This window comes from Xenopus tropicalis, chromosome 8, assembly GCF_000004195.4.
Source record: "Xenopus tropicalis strain Nigerian chromosome 8, UCB_Xtro_10.0, whole genome shotgun sequence".
In the NCBI taxonomy this organism is placed as follows: Eukaryota; Metazoa; Chordata; class Amphibia; order Anura; family Pipidae; genus Xenopus; species Xenopus tropicalis.
This window is the reverse complement of record NC_030684.2, coordinates 126,783,631-126,803,202: the sequence shown is the minus strand read 5'-3', so window position 1 is coordinate 126,803,202 and position 19,572 is coordinate 126,783,631. Positions and strand designations below refer to the sequence as shown.

Sequence of the window (19,572 nt, the reverse complement as noted above, 5' to 3'; positions counted from 1 at the left end):
GAGGTGCCCTTCCTGTAATGTGGAACTTTCCAGATAACTAACTGCAAATAATATATGTATAATATACAAAAGCCAATAATAGATGGTACAATATACTTATACAAGACCTGCAGCCTTGCGCCTTTATACAGTCATAGAACTCCTCATCTTTTATCCCTATGGTATCATTACAATAGGAGATACATGTGAGTTTATTTAAACAGTATCTTTGTTCATATATTCTCTACTATATATATTATTGGGTGTCAACTCTCAAAAACAATGAAAAGATAAAATTCCTTGCCAAAATATATTTATTGCAAGATAATAGACCATGTGACTCCTAGCAGCAATATGATGTAATTAAGGATATATATTATTATTTTATAAAACACCAGTTTATTCCACAGTTCTGGTCAGTAACAATAGGTTAGATGCAACAATACAAATACAATTCATACACACTAGCACTGCACTTAGGACAGGGTATACAGAATAACACTGTAAGGCCTATATCACATGTACATACCTTCCAATAGTTTCAGTATAAAGATTCCCAGATTGCATTTCAGAGCTTACAGGAGCATTAGCAGAGTTGCAGGAATTCAGGGCATGTGGGTGTAATATATAATGCATGTACTGTAATGCTAATATATTATTGTAAATGGGGAGAACCAGGCCTGGATTTGTGGCAAGGCAAATCAATATGTCACAATGCCACATGGAGAAATCCGACGCTGGGGAAAACTCAAAATGTGCAGGGCTGGGGTGCAAGCTAAAGCATATATTTTCTCTTGAAGGGGATGTTGGAAATATATCACATTAGAGTTACAACTATGATATTTTTACATGTTACCTTTGTTCGACTCATATGCCATCTCCTATTGCTGTTTGAGGTATGACGTTGGGATTGGGAGCAAAGATCATGGAGGTAAATTACTCTTTAAGAGTTTGCCCCACTCCCGATTACATATCACTGGTGTAGCACCAATAGGAGAAGAAATGAATGTTTCAGCATATATACAACATATATATTTATATACTAATTTTTATATTCAAGTACTTTTCTATTCATATATCAGTCTTTTATTCAAATCACACCCTGATTGCTAAGATTAAAAAAACTACAAATAATAAAAAATGAAGACCAATTGCAAATTGTCTCAGAATGTTACTCTCTACAGCATACTAACTCAAAGGTTTAAGCTTAGTTTATGCTTGTGTCATTAAACATTGGTGACATTAATTACAGATGTAATCTAACCAGGACTGCCAGACACAATCATATTTATCAGGGACTCCCCTTTGTGTATACACCAGGTGGGCTAGTGTAATATGTTCTGTTAAAATAGATTTCCACATACCCCCACTGTAGGAGGGTCATACGATAACCGTTTAAGAGCTATGTACTTACGAGCAAGAAAGAGGGATTCCGTAATGGAGATCTTCTGGCAATTAAATCTAGTAAGGTTAGTTACAATCCCCAGTAAGCATACTTTCAGGGAGGCTTGCACCTGAATAGTAGAGACCATTTTACTTACTCTGTATATTTCAGCTCAGAAAGGTACAATCATAGAGCAATTCTATATATGGTTTGGAAAATTAGTACCAGCTAGTGTGCACTTAAAGCAGTAGCCATTAGAACGTGTATTAGCTCCATACATTATTACAAGAGTGACATAGGCTTGGTGCAGGATATGCATTGTGAAAATCTACTCCTCACACAGCCATATTCTTTTAAAGGAAATGTTCTCCTCTTAAAAAATGGGGTAGGCACCATGATTTGCAATGCCACAATGGTTGCTGTAATTTCGTCTCATTTTAATGTATCCTTTATCGCCCCAACCTGGCCCATTGCTGAAACAAACGGAGAGTTAATACAAATTATTTAAATGCACACACATGAAAGGCTATTGATAGCTATTATTATTATTTATTTATTTATATAGTGAGAACACAATTATGCAGTGCTTAACATTGGTGGTCCTAGGGGCGTATTTATATAGGCCCCTGGTGGCCTGTGCCTTGGGCGGTAGCTTTTGGGGACAGCCCTTGGGTACCTATGTAATAGATTTTTTTTTTGTTTAGAAAAGAAATAAAAATTTCCCTAGCCGCCAAAGAGTTTCTATGGAAATCCGATGGCAGAGCTGGGGGGTTGAGAGGGTATGCTGCTGAGATGTGCGGAAGTGACTTCCACCAACTAGGGGGGCATTTAGGCCGGTGCCTAGGGTGGTGAGGGATAGTCCGTCATTCATAGAAAATGTAGCCATACACGGCACATTTCAACTGCCAATTTGGGTCCTTTAGCCCAATTTGGCAGCTTATCTGCCCATATATGGACACAACCCCGACGGGCCTATCTGACCGACTTTTTATGGATTATAAAAATATATATTCTTACACACACACACTAAAATGCTACAGAAAAAGCAAATACACAGCAACTTGTAACACCTTACAATAAACTTGATATATTAGGTCAGGGGTGGCCAAAAGGTAGATCGCGGTCTACCAGTAGATCCCTTTAAAGTTTCTGGTAGACCTTGAGGTGGAATGCAATGGAATGACATCCCGCCACTTCTTTTTTATCCGCAGCATACTGGAGCTTTTGAGTGTGGCTGCTTAAGCAGTCTTTGTAGTTTCATCCCAGTATAGAAGATTGTCCCCAGCGGGCCACTGTATATATTTGTTCCTACTTTATATATGTTTCTGTGTGCAGACTACAAAGTGCCCCATGAAGAAGTGAAGTAAAAACTACCACAATCCTTTCACATTAAATTTGAAGTTGGCACTTGAATAATGTTATGTGGGCATTAAAATGTGAATTTGGCATTTATATATTGCTATGTGTATTTGTTAAACATCAATACTTGTTCTTGCTTATTGCGCCAAATTATAGATGTTGCACTATTTTAACTGTGGTAGATCTCATGAGGGAGGCCAGGTGGCAAGAGCAGATCACAGGGTGACAAAGTCTGGGCACCCCTGTATTAAATACTTTGCTGTTAGTCTTCTTTTCCCACTTTGGGCCAGATTCAATTTGATGAGAGAAGCTTATTTCCTTATTCAAGTCCAGATTGTTCTATAGAGCCAGATGCAATTCATTGAGAAAAACTTATCTTACAGTTTATCACATGAAAACTCTATTGAAGCCTAAAAAAAAGAAAAAACTGGAACTATATTAGGAGAAAAGTTTTCTCCTAAAAAAATAAAGTTATTTGTACTTTATAAGATATTTCCTTTTTTTACTACTTCTCTAAAATGTATAAGTACTATTACTTTCATGATCTCTTACCTGTTCTTAACCAGCCAATAGTCCTTGCCATCCTCTCTACCATATCCAACCACAAGCACAGCATGCTTCTGGCCCCCATTAGAATTGTTGCACTTATCATTGGTATAAACACCTGCCAGAAGAATAATAACGTGCTGTTACAGAGACAGGCACAAACAAATGTAAATACTATTGCAAGAATCACAAGTATCATATCTGTGTAGCACTTCTGCCTAGAAAAGTGTTCAATGCACTGACATTTATCAAAGCATATGTATGTGTCAGAAACTGTAATGTTTTAGGCAGTCAGTTCCCATTTTGTGCTATGGGGTGTTAAAGTTCAGTGGCAGCACTGAAGTTCGACACCCTCCTGCAATGTTAATCCCTTATTCTAATAGCCATGTAAACTGCTGCTCAGCTCAGCCTGTTATGATGAATTACACATATGGATAAAAGGAAACCCTGGTAATTGCTTGCATCGACTGGTTTGGCCCAGGTTTACTGAAAACTAATGTGGCTATTGACATTGCGCTCATTGGCTCCCTAGCAGCGATGCCACACCTACCATGAAAAATGCAACTTGCAAAATGGGTGCTAATTTGAATCAATATTGGTACATGATGAACAAGTTGCACTATGTGCTACTTAGCATATTAGAAAAGCATTAAAGGAGACATATAAGATAATATATATATACATGTTTATATATATAATATATGTGTCAGGTACGATCATTAATTTAAAAATTGCCCTTTATTGGAGCACCCAATAGATCTGCTGTGGACCCTGCGAGTGTTTCAAATGAGGGGTGCCAGAAGCACAGTAGGAGGGGGATAGCCACACATATCACATATCACAGCCCTGCCTTCACATAAGCAAAGGCAGGCTTTAGTTCCCTATCATGTCTGCCTAGTTACAAATTGGTTCCTATTCTACATGGGTGGGATTAGTAGGTTTTTGGAAGATATTTTCAATAAACCAGCCCAAAAGAGGAGGAGTAAAATGCAGTGGCACATTCTTGTTTTTATAAAATATGTCCCCTATAAAATGCAGCCTAAATCTTCTGAAAGAGACAGAAGAGGAAGTGTAGGTAAGGGTATGGCCTAGGGGGTGTTAAAGGGGAACTGTCACCCACTCATAAAAAGCTGTACAGGTATAGGACCTGTTATCCAGAATGCTCGGGACCTGGGGTTTTCCGGATTAAAATCATTTAAATATTAAATAAACCCAATAGGCTTGTTCTGCCCCCAATAAGGGGTAATTATATCTTAGTTGGGATCAAGTACAGGTACTGTTTTATTATTACAGAGAAAAGGGAATCATTTAACCATTAAATAAACCCAATAGGGCTGTTCTGCCCCCAATAAGGGGTAATTATATCTTAGTTGGGATCAAGTACAGGTACTGTTTTATTATTACAGAGAAAAGGGAATCATTTAACCATTAAATAAACCCAATAGGACTGTTCTGCCCCCAATAAGGGGTAATTATATCTTAGTTGGGATCAAGTACAGGTACTGTTTTATCACCTAGATGGCAAATACATAAGATTTTGGGGTGATACAAAGCTTGACTTAATAACAGTGTCCACAAAATGGCGACTGCCTGCTAGCTGTGACTGTAAATTCCAGGACTGAAGGGAAAAAAATTAAACGATTTATATTGTGTAAATAAAGTTTATTTTGCTCAACTAACATGATAGAAAATGATTTGGAATTATTTCTTATGGTGACAGGTCCCCTTTAAGGTGTGTTTTTAGGCAGAACAGATATGGCTTAGTTGGAATGGGTTGTGGCTAAGACCTGTTTTAATTACAACTGGGTCTGTATCTCTGTAATATTACACTCCTTGGGGCCTATGCAAGGATCACTTGCATCCTTGGCATTGATCCATGCAAGATGCACTCTCCCTTGTGCTGCATTAAAAGTCTGGGACATGGGGCAGTGTTCTAGAAGATGCCACCCATGCTGCCCTCCTACTGCACCCTCTGTAGTAAGCCCTACAGTAACTCAGGCAGCATTCCATATAAAGTGAGGCTTATAGTTTCAAGGTCCATTCTAGAATTGCAATCTTCCTGTTTTTTTTGTTTTTTTTTTGCACTTTGCACCTTGTCTATTATTGTTGATAGTAGCTATTGTTGAAATAATCACACAGATCTACATCACAAAGCAACTGCATCTGTGGAAATCATAGACACAAACCATTTGTGTAGTATTTAAATCCATCATGTGTTGCGTCTATAGCTACAGCCACAGGTCCAATGGTTCCCACGACTTCCATAAGATGCTCTTCGTTTTGGTGTTCTATTTCTTTGTAACCCTTACAATGAAATGTTTTGGCATTTGGGTTAAGGTAGCACTTTGCCCCCTCCTGGAAATAAGAAAATAATACACTGGTATCATCCTGATGAGTTTTATTTGTGACAGCTAAACCTCAGTAATAATGAACATCATTTTCAATAACACACAACAAGGAGGTGTTCCACCTTTTGTGATCCTCCCTACTGACTGCTGTTAAGCAATGATGGATCATAATGCTCTTTAGGGTGCTTCTTTCTTGTTCTCATTTAACTGCTTGCCTGCTTTAGATCGTAAATATTACAGTGTCAGCTAATAATTAATATCTGTAGCATAATTAGTCCCAAAATCTTTCCTGGGTTGTGAAGCTGAAAGTCAACTCCCATGCTTTATGTGGGTCCCTTAAGAAAAAGGTTGTGGAACCAAGTTGATGATTTACAAACTGAAGTGCAAAATGCTAGATAAGTGTTTACGCTTTTCTTAAAATACAGTGAAAACTTGAAGACTGAAAGGGAAACTGTACCCTGTGAGCAAATACTTAACCTGCACTGTTCTATGGTATAGTTTCCATGGAAATAGACATAGATTTTATGTGCATGTTGCCTTCTGTGACAGATTTTAGTTACCTGTGCTTTGTATGGATAAGAGCTTTCACTGGCAACACCATGGTCCTTGATGTATTCGAAGCTCCCTGTAATGGTTCCATCCTTGCAGCCACTGTTTCCGTAGTCCCTTGAGCAATCAACTATGTTTTGTTCACTAAGAGACACCAGTTCCTCTGACCATTCTTGCCACTGGCCCTCCATAGCTCCTAGAGCACTGAAAGCATAGCAGGAGCCACACTTCCCCTGAAAGCCAAAGTAGTTACAGAAACAAAAGCAGACATTAGACTGAAGTACATTAGAGGGGATTATAGGCAGATAGGGGATGTTCTTTCTTTCCCATAAAAACAATCAGCGCACCAGAGGCCCCCCCTTTCATGTGAAGCAGCGTAGGGGGTTCCTCAAGGTGAGGGCAGTGAGGTTGGGGAATGCCCTTCCTAGTGATGTTATAATGGCAGATTCTGTTAATGCCTTTAAGAGGGGCCTGGATGAGTTCTGAACAAGCATAATATTCAAGGCTATTGTGATACTAAAATCTACAGTTAGTATTGATGTTAGTATATATGGTTTATGTATGTGAGTGTATAGATAGGTCAGTATGGGTCTGTATGTGAGTGGATAGATAGATCAGTGTGGGTCTGTATGTGAGTGGATAGATAGGTCAGTGTGGGTCTGTATGTGAGTGGATAGATAGGTCAGTATGGGTCTGTATGTGAGTGGATAGATAGGTCAGTATGGGTCTGTATGTGAGTGGATAGATAGGTCAGTATGGGTCTGTATGTGAGTGGATAGATAGGTCAGTATGGGTCTGTATGTGAGTGGATAGATAGGTCAGTATGGGTCTGTATGTGAGTGGATAGATAGGTCAGTATAGGTCTGTATGTGAGTGGATAGATAGGTCAGTATGGGTCTGTATGTGAGTGGATAGATAGGTCAGTATGGGTCTGTATGTGAGTGGATAGATAGGTCAGCATGGGTCTGTATGTGAGTGGATAGATTGGTCAGTATGGGTCTGTATGTGAGTGGATAGATAGGTCAGTGTGGGTCTGTATGTGAGTGGATAGATAGGTCAGTGTGGGTCTGTATGTGAGTGGATAGATAGGTCAGTGTGGGTCTGTATGTGAGTGGATAGATAGGTCAGTGTGGGTCTGTATGTGAGTGCATAAAGAGGTCAGTATGGGTCTGTATGTGCTGGGTTTACTTGGAGGGGTTGCACTTGATGGTCTTTTTTCAACCCTATGTAACTATGTTACTATGTAATATAGGACTTGTCCGGTTGCATGGCCTACCCTTTGGCTTACAATTTTAGCAAAGGGCTAGAAATTGGTGTATGAATGGTAATTAGTAATTGGTGTATGTATGTCTCAAAGGTAAATGTACAACGTATTTCTGGTGAGCTTTTATTGCCAAAAGAAGATGTGTATCTAATACCTGCAGATTTATCTTTTGTACAGTCCATAAGATGCACTTCAATTCAAATTAAACCAACCGTTCCCCGAATTTCACCTGTCTCCAGTTATCATTATTTCCATTTTAAGGAGCCCTAATCTGCAATTTTCATAAGCCATGAAGTACATTTTATACAATAAATCAGAGAGTCAGATAAAGTTGTACTTGTATAGGTTATTAGGTCCTCTGCAGGAAAAATGAAGCTACTTGAGGAACTGTTCAAAAAGATCAGAAAAATAACCAAACAATTATAAGGGTTTGAACTTGCAACCTCTCTACTTATTATAACATAACTTATTATAACTATACCTCTGTTTGTGTTCACACCTTGTATAAAGCACTGCAGACAATTTTGTTACTATATAAACAAATAAATACATTCATACACCCCATTGTACATCTTCACTTATTCACTGAGCTACAAGAACACGTGTGGTATGGGTTTTATTTTAATATATAACGCTACATACTGATATTTATATATATGCACAATATGAGGAACCATAGAACACATATTGGTGTTTCTTCTGTAGATTTTATCTTTCACCAGTAATTCAAAGGCTGCATCCATATGAATAGATCATTACACTTCTGCACATTTAAATAATCTGTGACTGTCTGTACATTTTTCTAGTCTCCAAAGCTAACACTTCCTTAGCATAGAAGCCAAATGTGACACTGAAGGCATTCCAATTTGCCTGTCTTGGGTTTTACAATGTGTACTGAGTGACTAAGCTCACTAGGAGCATCTAGTGGTGACCTTTTCATTGCAGTTTGGGTTAACTAAAATAGTTATCTTGTGATATCACAACTGGTTGTAACCAGACACCTTATGGGATGCCCAGCGCTTCATCTGTATATATATTCCAGTTTGGCGAGATTCTTTAACCTTTTTACTGCCAACGACGTGTCCCATACGTCGTTGGCATTTAAAGGCTGCTCTCTGCAGCGGCGGCATGTGCCGCGATGACAGCCCCCCTGGGCAATGAGCCAGGGGGCTATCATGTGGGTCCTGCGACACGATCGTGTCGCAGGACCCTCCAGGAAGCAGCAGACGCAATCGCATCGCGTCGGCTGCTTCCTACTTGCCCCCCTAGCACCAGCCCACTGCAGTCTGGAGGAAGAGGCGATCGGGTCTTCAGGACAGGTAAAGTGTTTGGGGTTTTTTTTGCATTTAAACACTTACACACACACTTACATACATTTATACACACTTACATACATTTACACACACTTACAGCACATAATTTAGCAGTTTTTTTTATTTTTCACACTTTTATACACTTATTTACACTCATATACACACTGTCACACAACTTTTACACATGTATACACAAACACTTTGTTTTTTTTTTCATTTTACCACTTTGTTTTTAGTTTCTTTTACCTAAAAACGGTTTATTTTGACAGCGTGACTATTGGATCAGATATTCTGGCCACTAATTACACTGTCATGTGACTTATTTTGTTGTTTCACTGATTTGCACAATTTTTGTGGTTTTATCGCATTTTATCCCTGTATAATTGTTCCTAATCTGTTTTTAGCGTAGCTTTGCCAGGTGTAACTTTACCTATTTTGAATTCATCAGAATGTGTACTTTCCAAAAATATATGGTTTTCTGGGGGTCTGTGTATAGTTAGGGGGGGTTACTGCACATAATACAATGTCAGGGGTCTCTGTGTGCAAAAGCTAAGTTGGCAGGTGAGAAATCCTTATGCGCTATTTTCATTTTGGGGTCAGTACATACCGCAGACTTTGGTATGTCCATGCATATTGGGCATCAAACTGTTCTGTAGACCTTAGGTGTTCCTATTTGGGGTGATTTGTCTTTGTACGCAAGAAATTGTGTGAGATAAATGCGGCAAATTGCAACATTTGTAGGCGATTTTCTGAAATGTCATAAAAACCAATACATTTAGGAAAGCTCTGCAGATTGGTACTTTGGTGTAGAAAGGACTCTTTACCCTTTTTGGATTTGTTAGAATGTGTCCTTTCCAAAAATATATGGTTTTGTGGGGGTCTCTGTATAGTTAGGGGAAGTTTTGGCACATAATACACTGACAGGGGGCTCTGTGTGCAAAAGCTGAGCTCATTTTGGGTTCAGTACATACCGCAGACTTTGGTATATCTATGCATATTGGGCATCAAACTGTTCAGTAGACCTTAGGTGTTGCTATTTGGGGTGATTTGCCTTTATCTGATCTTTATCAAGAAATTGTGAGAGATAAATGCGGCAAATTGCAACATTTTTATGCGATTTTCTAAATGTCATAAAAATCTGCAAACTTAGAAAAGCTTTACAGCTTGGTACTTTGGAGCAAAAAGAAATGTTTACCCATTATAGATTCGGGGGGATGTGTACTTTCCAAAAATATATGGCTTTCTGGGGTGAGTGTACTTTTTTTGTAGCATTATCCCACATAAAGGATATAAATGTGTTGATTTTGCAGGAGCTGAAATGATAGATCATATGGGGGTATGTTCCCATTGGGGCCCCTACATGCCACATACTTAGGTAAACCTATACATATTGGACATCAAACTGTTCAGTGGACCCCTGGCGTTCAAATTTAGGGTGTTTTATCTTGGTACCTAACACTATGTGGGAGATAAGATGCTGCAAAGTGGAAGCTTTGAGGGGATATTTGGAAATGTCATCAAAATTGCTAAATTTAGAAAAACTATGTGGCTTGGTAATTTGGAGTAGAAAGACATGGGTACCCATTTTAGATTCGGGGGAATGTTTACTTTCCAAAAATATATGACTTTCTGGGGTGAGCGTACTTTTTACTAGCTTTATCCCACATAAATGATGTAAATGTGTTGATTTTGCTGGAGCTGAAATAACAGAAATGATAGATCATATGGGGTATGTTCACATTGGGGCCCCTACATGCCACATGCTTAGGTAAACCTATACATATTGTGTATCAAACTGTTCAGTGGACCCCTGGTGTTCAAATTCAGGGTGTTTTATCTTGGTACCTAATGCAATGTGGGAGATAAGATGCTACAAACTGGAAGAATTGAGGGGATTTTTGGAAATGTCATCAAAATTGCTAACTTTAGAAAAGCTGTGCGGCTTGGTACTTTGGAGTAGAAAGACACGGGTACCCATTTTAGATTCAGGGGAATGTGTACTTTCCAAAAATATATGACTTTCTGGGGTGAGCGTACTTTTTACTAGCTTTATCCCACATATAATGATGTAAATGTGTTGCTTTTGCAGGAGCTGAAATGACAGAAATGATAGATCATATGGGGGTATGTTCACATTGTGGCCCCTATATGTCACATACTTAGCTAAACCTGTACATATTGTGTATCAAACTGTTCAGTGGACCCCTGGGGTTGATATTTAGGGTGTTTTATTTGGTTACTTTATGACCTGTAGGAGATAAGATACTATAGACTGGAAGCTTTGAAGCGATTTTTTAAAAAAATCACACATTTTGATAAAAACCAATAACTTTAGGAAAGCATTGCGACTTGATAGTTTGGAATAGACAGACAGTTGTGCCTATTCTGTATTCCCCAGAATCTGTTCTTTCCAAAAATGTACAATTTTCTGGGATAAACCTTCTGTTAGTGGAATTTTTGGCCTTGAAATCTAAAGTATGCAGCTTTCTGGAGCAGTGCTTTGGGAATTTGGTAGTGTACTGCTGGGAGTTTTTGACCTATACAAGTGAGAAATCTCCATAAAACTATATATATTTGGTATTGGCACGTTCAGGAGACATGGGACTTTCCAAATCAGTTGTATATTCGTGCATAAAATAATTTTTGTTTCTAGTATGTGTGTTTATATTATGGAAAATTTGATTTTTTTTGCATTTTTAGACATTTAGAAGCCTATATCTTGTTACAGAATTGGAATTGCACAAAAATTCTACCATATTTTAAAAACTTAGGTTGTCCTGAAAAAAACGTTATATTGTTTTCCTGGGTAAACTAAAAGTCCCCCCGAGGAAAGGCCCCTAAAGTGAAACAGTGCAAAATGTTCAAAAACTGTCTGGCAATACAAGTTCCACTTTGACCAAAACGGCTGGCAGTAAAAGGGTTAATAGGCCACTTAACATAATATAAACTATCTGTTGGTAGGTATTCCTTCTGGGGGTATAGTTTTTCTTTAATTCTTTTAATGGATAGACATTTTCAACAATTTTTTAAGTAGTATAAGAGTTTATAATTGGTACATGTATAACCCACTTTTGATCACTAGGGGGCTGCTCTGACTACCCTACATAGTTTCTGTATATATAAGTTACATTTTGGTGTTCTTGTTCTTTTTGTCTCATTTTTTTCAGCATCTCCTTAATCACTTAGGATCCCTTCTCCTCCTCTAACTCGCTTGGCCCCCTCCCTTAGGAATTTACTTTGGCCCTTGGCTACTGGGCATGCTCAGTTCTTACCAAACACACCCTCAAGTCTAGCAGCCAATGAAGAGATGGTATTGCTGGTTACCTCTGCTCTAGCTATGCACTCTGTTGGAGAAACATGTTTTTACTTCTAACCTCCTTCCTGAGCTCGGTGTATCGATCCAAGTAGGACTTATTTTTCTTATCAAAGTAAGTTCTGCCAGTGTAAGCCTGCATTCTTCACTGCATGAACTTTACAGCGCACATGTTCTGTTTGTACATATAAATGTTTTAGAAAAATGTGATGGTGCTGGTGAACAGAGAGGATATTTGCAGTACAAATGGTGTGGTTCAGATGGGGGAGATGTGCCCAACTTATATACATGGTAGGAAAATGTAGGGTTTACATGTCCTTTAATGGCTGGAGAATGGTCGCATACTCTAGACAGCCAAATTATATTGTTAAGGGTTGGCAATACCTGGCTCTTCACGTCAGTCACACAACCTTTTTCTCTCCAGTCTATTTCATGTGGTATTGTTCTCTTCATCCCTCTTATTGGTACATATGTTACATTGGGCACTGGATCATCAGACGCTTTAAATCCTGACATAGTAGCAGTGAATTCGTCAACAGTCTGTTAAACAAAAGCATCACAAGTTACCCAGCCTAGAACCCCACACACATTTCTGCCCATGTTTGGGCTTCTCATCTTACCTAACTACCTGCTTAAACATTTCCCATTTAACCCAGCAAGAAATCCTCGCCCATTGACTATTGCTTCTTCATCATGCTCTGATGTTTAAAGGGGAACACTACCTAAAAACTATTTTTTTTTCTAAGGAACTTTCTAATATACTGTTAATTGATACACATTTTCAGCAATTTTAAAATTATTTGTAAATGTAATTGCTATTAAAATGGCATTTGTGTGGCTGCTTATATATTTCTGCACTGCTAGTTCTGACTCTTGGAACAATGTACCAGATGCCAGCGTATGTAACAAGCAAGGAACAGAAATACTACAATTACATTTAGAAATAACCACTAAACATTAGTCAAGGCATGGAGTTTAGTTAAAGGAAGTGTATAAAAATCACCATGATCTTGTTTACTGTGCCCAGCTATGTCTCTAATCTTCCGCATTCTTCTGGTGCTGCCTTTACAGGGTTAGATACTGGGATTGTGGGACAGTACTTACAGTTAGACATGGTAGTGTTAAGAGTTCTAGATGTTGGACATCTAGAACTTGGGCATAAAAAGATAATGACGGAAACATTTTATATAGGGGCTGTGCAACCTAGAGCTTCTAATTGATGTTAATCTACAACTTCCAGCCATGTACTGTTGAGGACTGGGACCCCAGGGGCCCACCAGAAAAGCTTAGACTATAGGCCAACTCTCCAAACTATTTTAACCATTTCCTCACTCAACCTCTTTATCCTCCTAGTCTCTTTTATTTACATGCTAGCATCTATTTTTCCATCTATTTCTCCCCTTTGTTCCCATTCAAAAATAGGGACCATGAAGTAGGTCAAATGGTAAGAAGCAGGAGGGCCCACTGACACCTGAATCCAACGGGAGTTTTCCTGGTATCCTGGTGGGTCAGTCCGACACTGGTTGGGGATGCAGGGAGATGCAGTACAAGAGCAGCAAGGAAAGTTGGATAGTTTTATACAAATAATAGGGGGTTATGCAGGTTCATTTTCCCTGGGCTTTGCCACAGTTGGCCCTAAGCCAAACTTATTTCTTACAGGTTGGCAAAGAGGGGTCCGAAATGCTGGGGAGCCTACATACTTGTTCCAACAGCAATATCCAATAAAGTTACTAAAACACAGACTCAGAGTTCTTACCATATCTCCCAGATGGTTCATCCCAACCTCATAAGTGTGGAGTCCCAAGGAATATTCCAAGTTATGGACTGTGATAAATTTCAGTGTCTCCTCCCAGATGGTCCGTCTGGCACGTTCCTCTTCCTGTGTTGATGGAAAATGAATGATACATTATGGTAATTTTTTTGTTTTGTTGCTACATAAAGCATAAAACAAGTCCAGTTGCTTTAGATTTATTTATACTAGATATTCTTCCTTTATAGTTATTAGAAATCCCCCCTCCCCAGCCAAGTGGGGGGTTTGTTTTTTTTTTGTTTTTTTGTAAATGCATCAATTAACAGAGCTTCTCCAGCAGAATCCTGCATTGAAATTCATTTTTTTTAAAGTGCAAAGATTTTATTACAGGTATGGGATCCCTTATCCGGAAACCCGTTAACCAGAAAGCTCCGAATTACGGAATGCCCGTCTCCCATAGACTTCATTTTAATCAAATAATTCAGAATTTTAAAACTGATTTCCATTTTCTCTGTAATAATAAAACAGTACCTTGTAATTCATCCCAACTAAGATATAATTACCCCTTATTGGGGGCAGAACAGCCCTATTGGGTTTATTTCATGGTTAAATGATTCCCTTTTCTCTGTAATAATAAAACAGTACCTGTACTTGATCCCAACTAAGATATAATTACCCTTTATTGGGGGCAGAACAGCCCTATTGGGTTTATTTAATGGTTAAATGATTCCCTTTTCTCTGTAATAATAAAACAGTACCTGTAATTGATCCCAACTAAGATACACATAATCCTTATTGGATGCAAAACAATCCTATTGGATTTAGATTGATTCTTTAGTAGACTTAAGGTATGGAGATCCAAATTACGGAAAGACCCCTTATCCCGAGCATTCTGGATAACGGGTCCTATACCTGTATATGTAATTTTGAAATTTCACATGGGGCTAGCCATATTCTTCATTTCCCAGGGTGCCACAGTCATGTAACCTGTGCTCTGATAAACTCCAGTCACACTTTACTGCTGAGCTGCAACTTAGAGTGATATCCTAAACCCCCCCCAGCAGCCGATCAGCAGAAAAATGGGAAGGGAGCAAGATTGCAGCTCCCAGTAGGTATCAGAATAGCACTCAATAGTAAGAAATAAAAAGTACCCCATAAAAATCATGACAGTATCTTTTCAAGATTTTGTAGGAATCTGATAGGCTCATAGGCTGCAATGTAAATTCAGATCAGATAAATTCGGATCAGATAAAGTTGGATTGTGGGTTTTGTTCCTGCATCTACATCCGACAGTCAATGTACTTCAATGAGAAAACAAAAAGTCTGTCAGATTTTATCTTATCAGATGAAGACGCACAGCATGCAGCATTTCCTTTCAACAAGTGTGTCATACCAGATGGCAAATCTTTCCTGTAGTTTACACATCAGATTTTTATATCAGTTCCATTATATTTTAACCATTGCAACAACAGATGTATTTAGTCAATCCAACACCATCCTACAAAATCTCCTGTGAAGTTTAGCCCTAAATCTCATTTTAGGAGATATACATATGTGTTCTGTTCTATAATTTTTACTGACTACATGTTGTTATACTCTAATTAATATAATGTTTACCATAGGTTTTTACAGAATTTTGATAGTTCTAACATTCTTTTTGATTACAGTTTGTTGCGTACTTCTGACTGTTCTAATATCCTTATTGACTACGGATTGTTAAAGGGGCTGTTCTACTTTGCGTAAACTTTTAGTGTGATGTAGAGAGTAATATCCTGAGATGATTTGCAATTGATCTTCATTTTTTGATAATTGTTTTTTAGTTATTCCACTTTTTGTTCAGCAGCTCTCCAGTTTGGAGTTTCAGCAGCTGGTTGCTAGGATCCAAATTGCCTTAGCAACCAGGGAGCAGTTTGAATGAGAGAAGTTGAAGGGGAATCATTTAAAAACTATAAAAAATAAATAATGAAGACCAATTGAAAGTTGTTTAGAATTGGCTATTTTATAGGAGAACCACCCCTTGAAATAGCACTGACTGTTCTAATATCCTTATTGAATGCAGGTTGACCTCTTATGGGGGATTGTAATAAAAATCATAAACAGAAAAAAATAAGTGCAGTGCTAAAACCATTATTGCTTTGTGTGTTATTGCTTTGTTTACAAATATAAATTATATTCAATTGTAAAATATTTAATGGTCCTATTTTATACAGGTTGCCATTCCAGGGGGATGATTCAGTCAAAAGTATAGCACATGAAAATCTGGCGGTGGGTCCTCTGTCCTGGTTGGCCTTGGGCAAATGCACCTTTTGCCCATTTATTAAAATGGCCCCAACTACAGGTTGCCACAGACCTAAATATTCTTATAATTACATGTTGCTATAGAACTCTAATTGCACAAACATTCTTATTAACTACAAGTTGTTACATTTAGATGTCTGACTGTTCAATTATTATTAACTACAGGTTGTTACATTTAGATGTCTGACTGTTCAATTATTATTAACTACAGGTCGTTACATTTAGATGTCTGACTGTTCAATTATTATTAACTACAGGTTGTTACATACAGATGTCTGTCTGCTCTATTATTATTAACTACAGGTTGTTACATACAGATGTCTGTCTGCTCTATTATTATTAACTACTGGTCGTTATATACAGATGTCTGTCTGCTCTATTATTATGAACTACAAGTTGTTACATACAGATGTACAGTCTGTTTGCTCTATTATTATTATTATTATTAACTACAGGTTGTTATACACAGATGTCTGTCTGCTCTATTATTATTAACTACAGGTTGTTACATACAGATGTCTGTCTGCTCTATTATTATTAACTACTGGTCGTTATATACAGATGTCTGTCTGCTCTATTATTATGAACTACAAGTTGTTACATACAGATGTACAGTCTGTTTGCTCTATTATTATTATTATTATTAACTACAGGTTGTTATACACAGATGTCTGTCTGCTCTATTATTATTAACTATAGGTTGTTACATACAGACATATGACTGTTCTATTATTCTTACTAACTACAGGTTGTTACATAAAGATGTCTGTCTGCTCTATTATTATTAACTACAGGTTGTTACATACAGATTTCTGACTGTTCTGTTATTCTTAATATTAACTTATTATTAACTACAGGGTGCTGTAGACCATTGACTGTTCTAATATCCTTATTATTATTACATTACATATACCTGACTTTTACAATATTCTCACTGACTGCAGTTTGTTACAAACATCTGACTGTTATAATATAAATACAGACTACAGGCTTTTGTTGTAGACCAGTGCTGTCCAACTTCTACGGTGCCGAGGGCCGGAATTTCTATAGCATACATGGTGGAGGGCCGCTAATGGAAGCCAGTTTTGACCACTCCCCTTTTTGAAACCACACCCACTTCAAACCACACCTATTTTATCACAATGGTGGTAGCACAGCAAAATCCCAAATGCTTGGTCCTTACTGTGGGGATATCAACCATCATTCATATGTGAAAGAATTATGTCATATTAAGATATACCCTTAAATTCCATATGCCTCCTCCTCCCCTGTGGATAGCAGAGAAACCCCCAGTACATAATTACACACCTTTGGGACCATTTAATGGCTATTTTCAACTGCTAACAAACTCCCACAACAAACCCCTGCCAGGTTCACCTCCCACAAGCAGCATAGGGCAAGCAGAGTATGGCACACACAGGCAGCACTCTGCCTGTCCTATGCTTTCTGTGTGTGCCATACTCTGCCTGTCCTACCCTGCCTCTGTGTGCCATACTCTGCCTTCCCTATGCTGCCTCTGTGTGCCATACTCTGCCTGCCCTACCCTGCCTGTGTGTGCCATACTCTGCCTGCCCTACCCTGACTGTGTGTGCCATACTCTGTCTGCCCTACCCTTCCTGTGTGGGCCATACTCTGCCTGCCCTACCCTGACTGTGTGTGCCATACTCTGCCTGCCCTACCCTTCCTGTGTGTGCCATACCCTCCCTGACCTATGCTGCCTGTGTGTGCCATACTCTACCTGCCCTATGCTGGCCGTATGTGCCATACTCTGCCTACAGTACCTATGTCTGAGGTGTGAAGAAGTGAACACAGTCTGAGCCTGAGGTGTGAACACTGCAGGGGGTGAACAATGCAGGTATTAAAAGGTGTGAAAATCACAGGGGATTACATTTTTAAACAATACAGAGGGATTACAGCCTGAATCTGAGGTGAGAACCATGCAGGGGGCCAGTTAATCTCAGTACTGATACCATTTAATGCTTACTCAAAGGTAAGCCATCAAAGCAGCCAGACAGGTGGGGGGGCCACACAGAGGGGGGTCGCGGGCCGCATGCGGCCCACGGGCCGCCAGTTGGACAGCACTGTTGTAGACCTATGACCTATGAAATATTTGTATTCTTGTATTTTAATTGCCAGAGCAATGGACTGTCCCAGACAAAAACAAATTAATATTTTATTGATTAATACCAGTAGCAGTATGTTTCCCAGTATTTAAGAGAAAGCCAACAAGCCCTTACCGCATCCTTATAGGTCTTCTGGTGAGTTTTAACCCACAGCTGCCAGTGAGTGTCCAGGGTGGGATCAGGGGCCGAGTGAGCCAGGATCAGTAGGGAAAGCAGAGCCACAAGGCAGATGCTGGAGGGTCCCATGGGTTTGGTAATCCCTAACTGGAGAAAAAGTAAACTAGAACTGACAGTAGTACTGAACCATAAATACAAAAGCACCCATACATATACAGCTCATACATACAAACCTGTTTATCATGTTTATTTTTTGTTGTTCACTTTTTGCATGTTTTGCCTACTTATTATTAATCATTTTTTGCCTACTTATTGTTTAATAATTTTTTGTCATTGCCCCAGAATAATACTTGCTTACTCTCTTTTCACAAGCCATGACAAATCAGCCTTTAGAAATGCCACAGAAATTAATAGGGAGCTCTTTTGAACTATAGAACTATTAAGCTCTATTTCACCCTTTCATAAATGCCCCTTTAAGTAGCATTTCCACCAAAAAAAAAAAAAAAAAAGGTAATTGACACTGACAGTAACAGTAACAGTAGAGAAAGGGGGCAAAGACCAAAAAGTGTTAACTTCACAAAATAAAAAACTTGCCCATACCATATCAGGTGTGTGCTGATAAAACTGCAAAAATATAAAAAGTAATTAGACAAATTTTAAAATATGTTATAAATTATGAAAAATCTCTGTAAAGGGTTGGCAAATAAGTTAGAAATATATAAAGATAATTATATATTTAGAGTCTTTTTTTTATAATACTGTTTTTTATTATGAGAGTAGATAAACCCATATTCAAATAGGCATAAAACAGGTAGGTATAGTATATAGTAAATAAGCCAAGGATTGCAATAGGAATACTATGAGGACAGTAACTGTACCTGGACAAAACAAGGAATACCCTGAAGAGCAGGAAAAAGTCCCAGTAGCAAGTTGTGGAGCCCTAAGGCAGCTTATAAGGCTTAATGCTGGCAGAGACCGCCCCAATAGGAAGGGCAAACAGTCGAGCAAAGCCACAAATCAGCTCAGAATACTTTTTGCAGCCTCCCATGCAAATGAAGAAGCTTTATAACTTACTGCAGAGAGGATACAGTGTTCAATTAATTTACCTAAAGATAGTAGCATCGTGAAGGCAAGCAGCACTTTTGTCACTTTAGAAAGTTTGTTTTTTATTATTCTGCTGATGTTTAGCAATTATATCTGTTAGAGAACTGAACAGTCCCACCTACTGT

General features: G+C 38.5%; 1 protein-coding gene across 1 annotated transcript; it reads right to left on the bottom strand.

Annotated features, from left to right (window-relative positions):
* Positions 1–283: 283 nt before the first annotated feature.
* Positions 284–19,260, bottom strand: LOC105948322 (cathepsin S). The gene is made up of 8 exons (XM_018096544.2): positions 19,222–19,260; positions 18,341–18,490; positions 13,812–13,934; positions 12,440–12,595; positions 6,177–6,398; positions 5,455–5,623; positions 3,275–3,386; positions 284–1,836 (listed from the first exon to the last, which is right to left on the bottom strand). The coding sequence occupies exons 2-8, from the start codon at positions 18,470–18,472 to the stop codon at positions 1,737–1,739; spliced, it is 1,014 nt and encodes a 337-aa protein (XP_017952033.2). The 5' UTR covers positions 18,473–18,490; positions 19,222–19,260; the 3' UTR covers positions 284–1,736.
* Between the last annotated feature and the right edge of the window lie 312 nt (positions 19,261–19,572).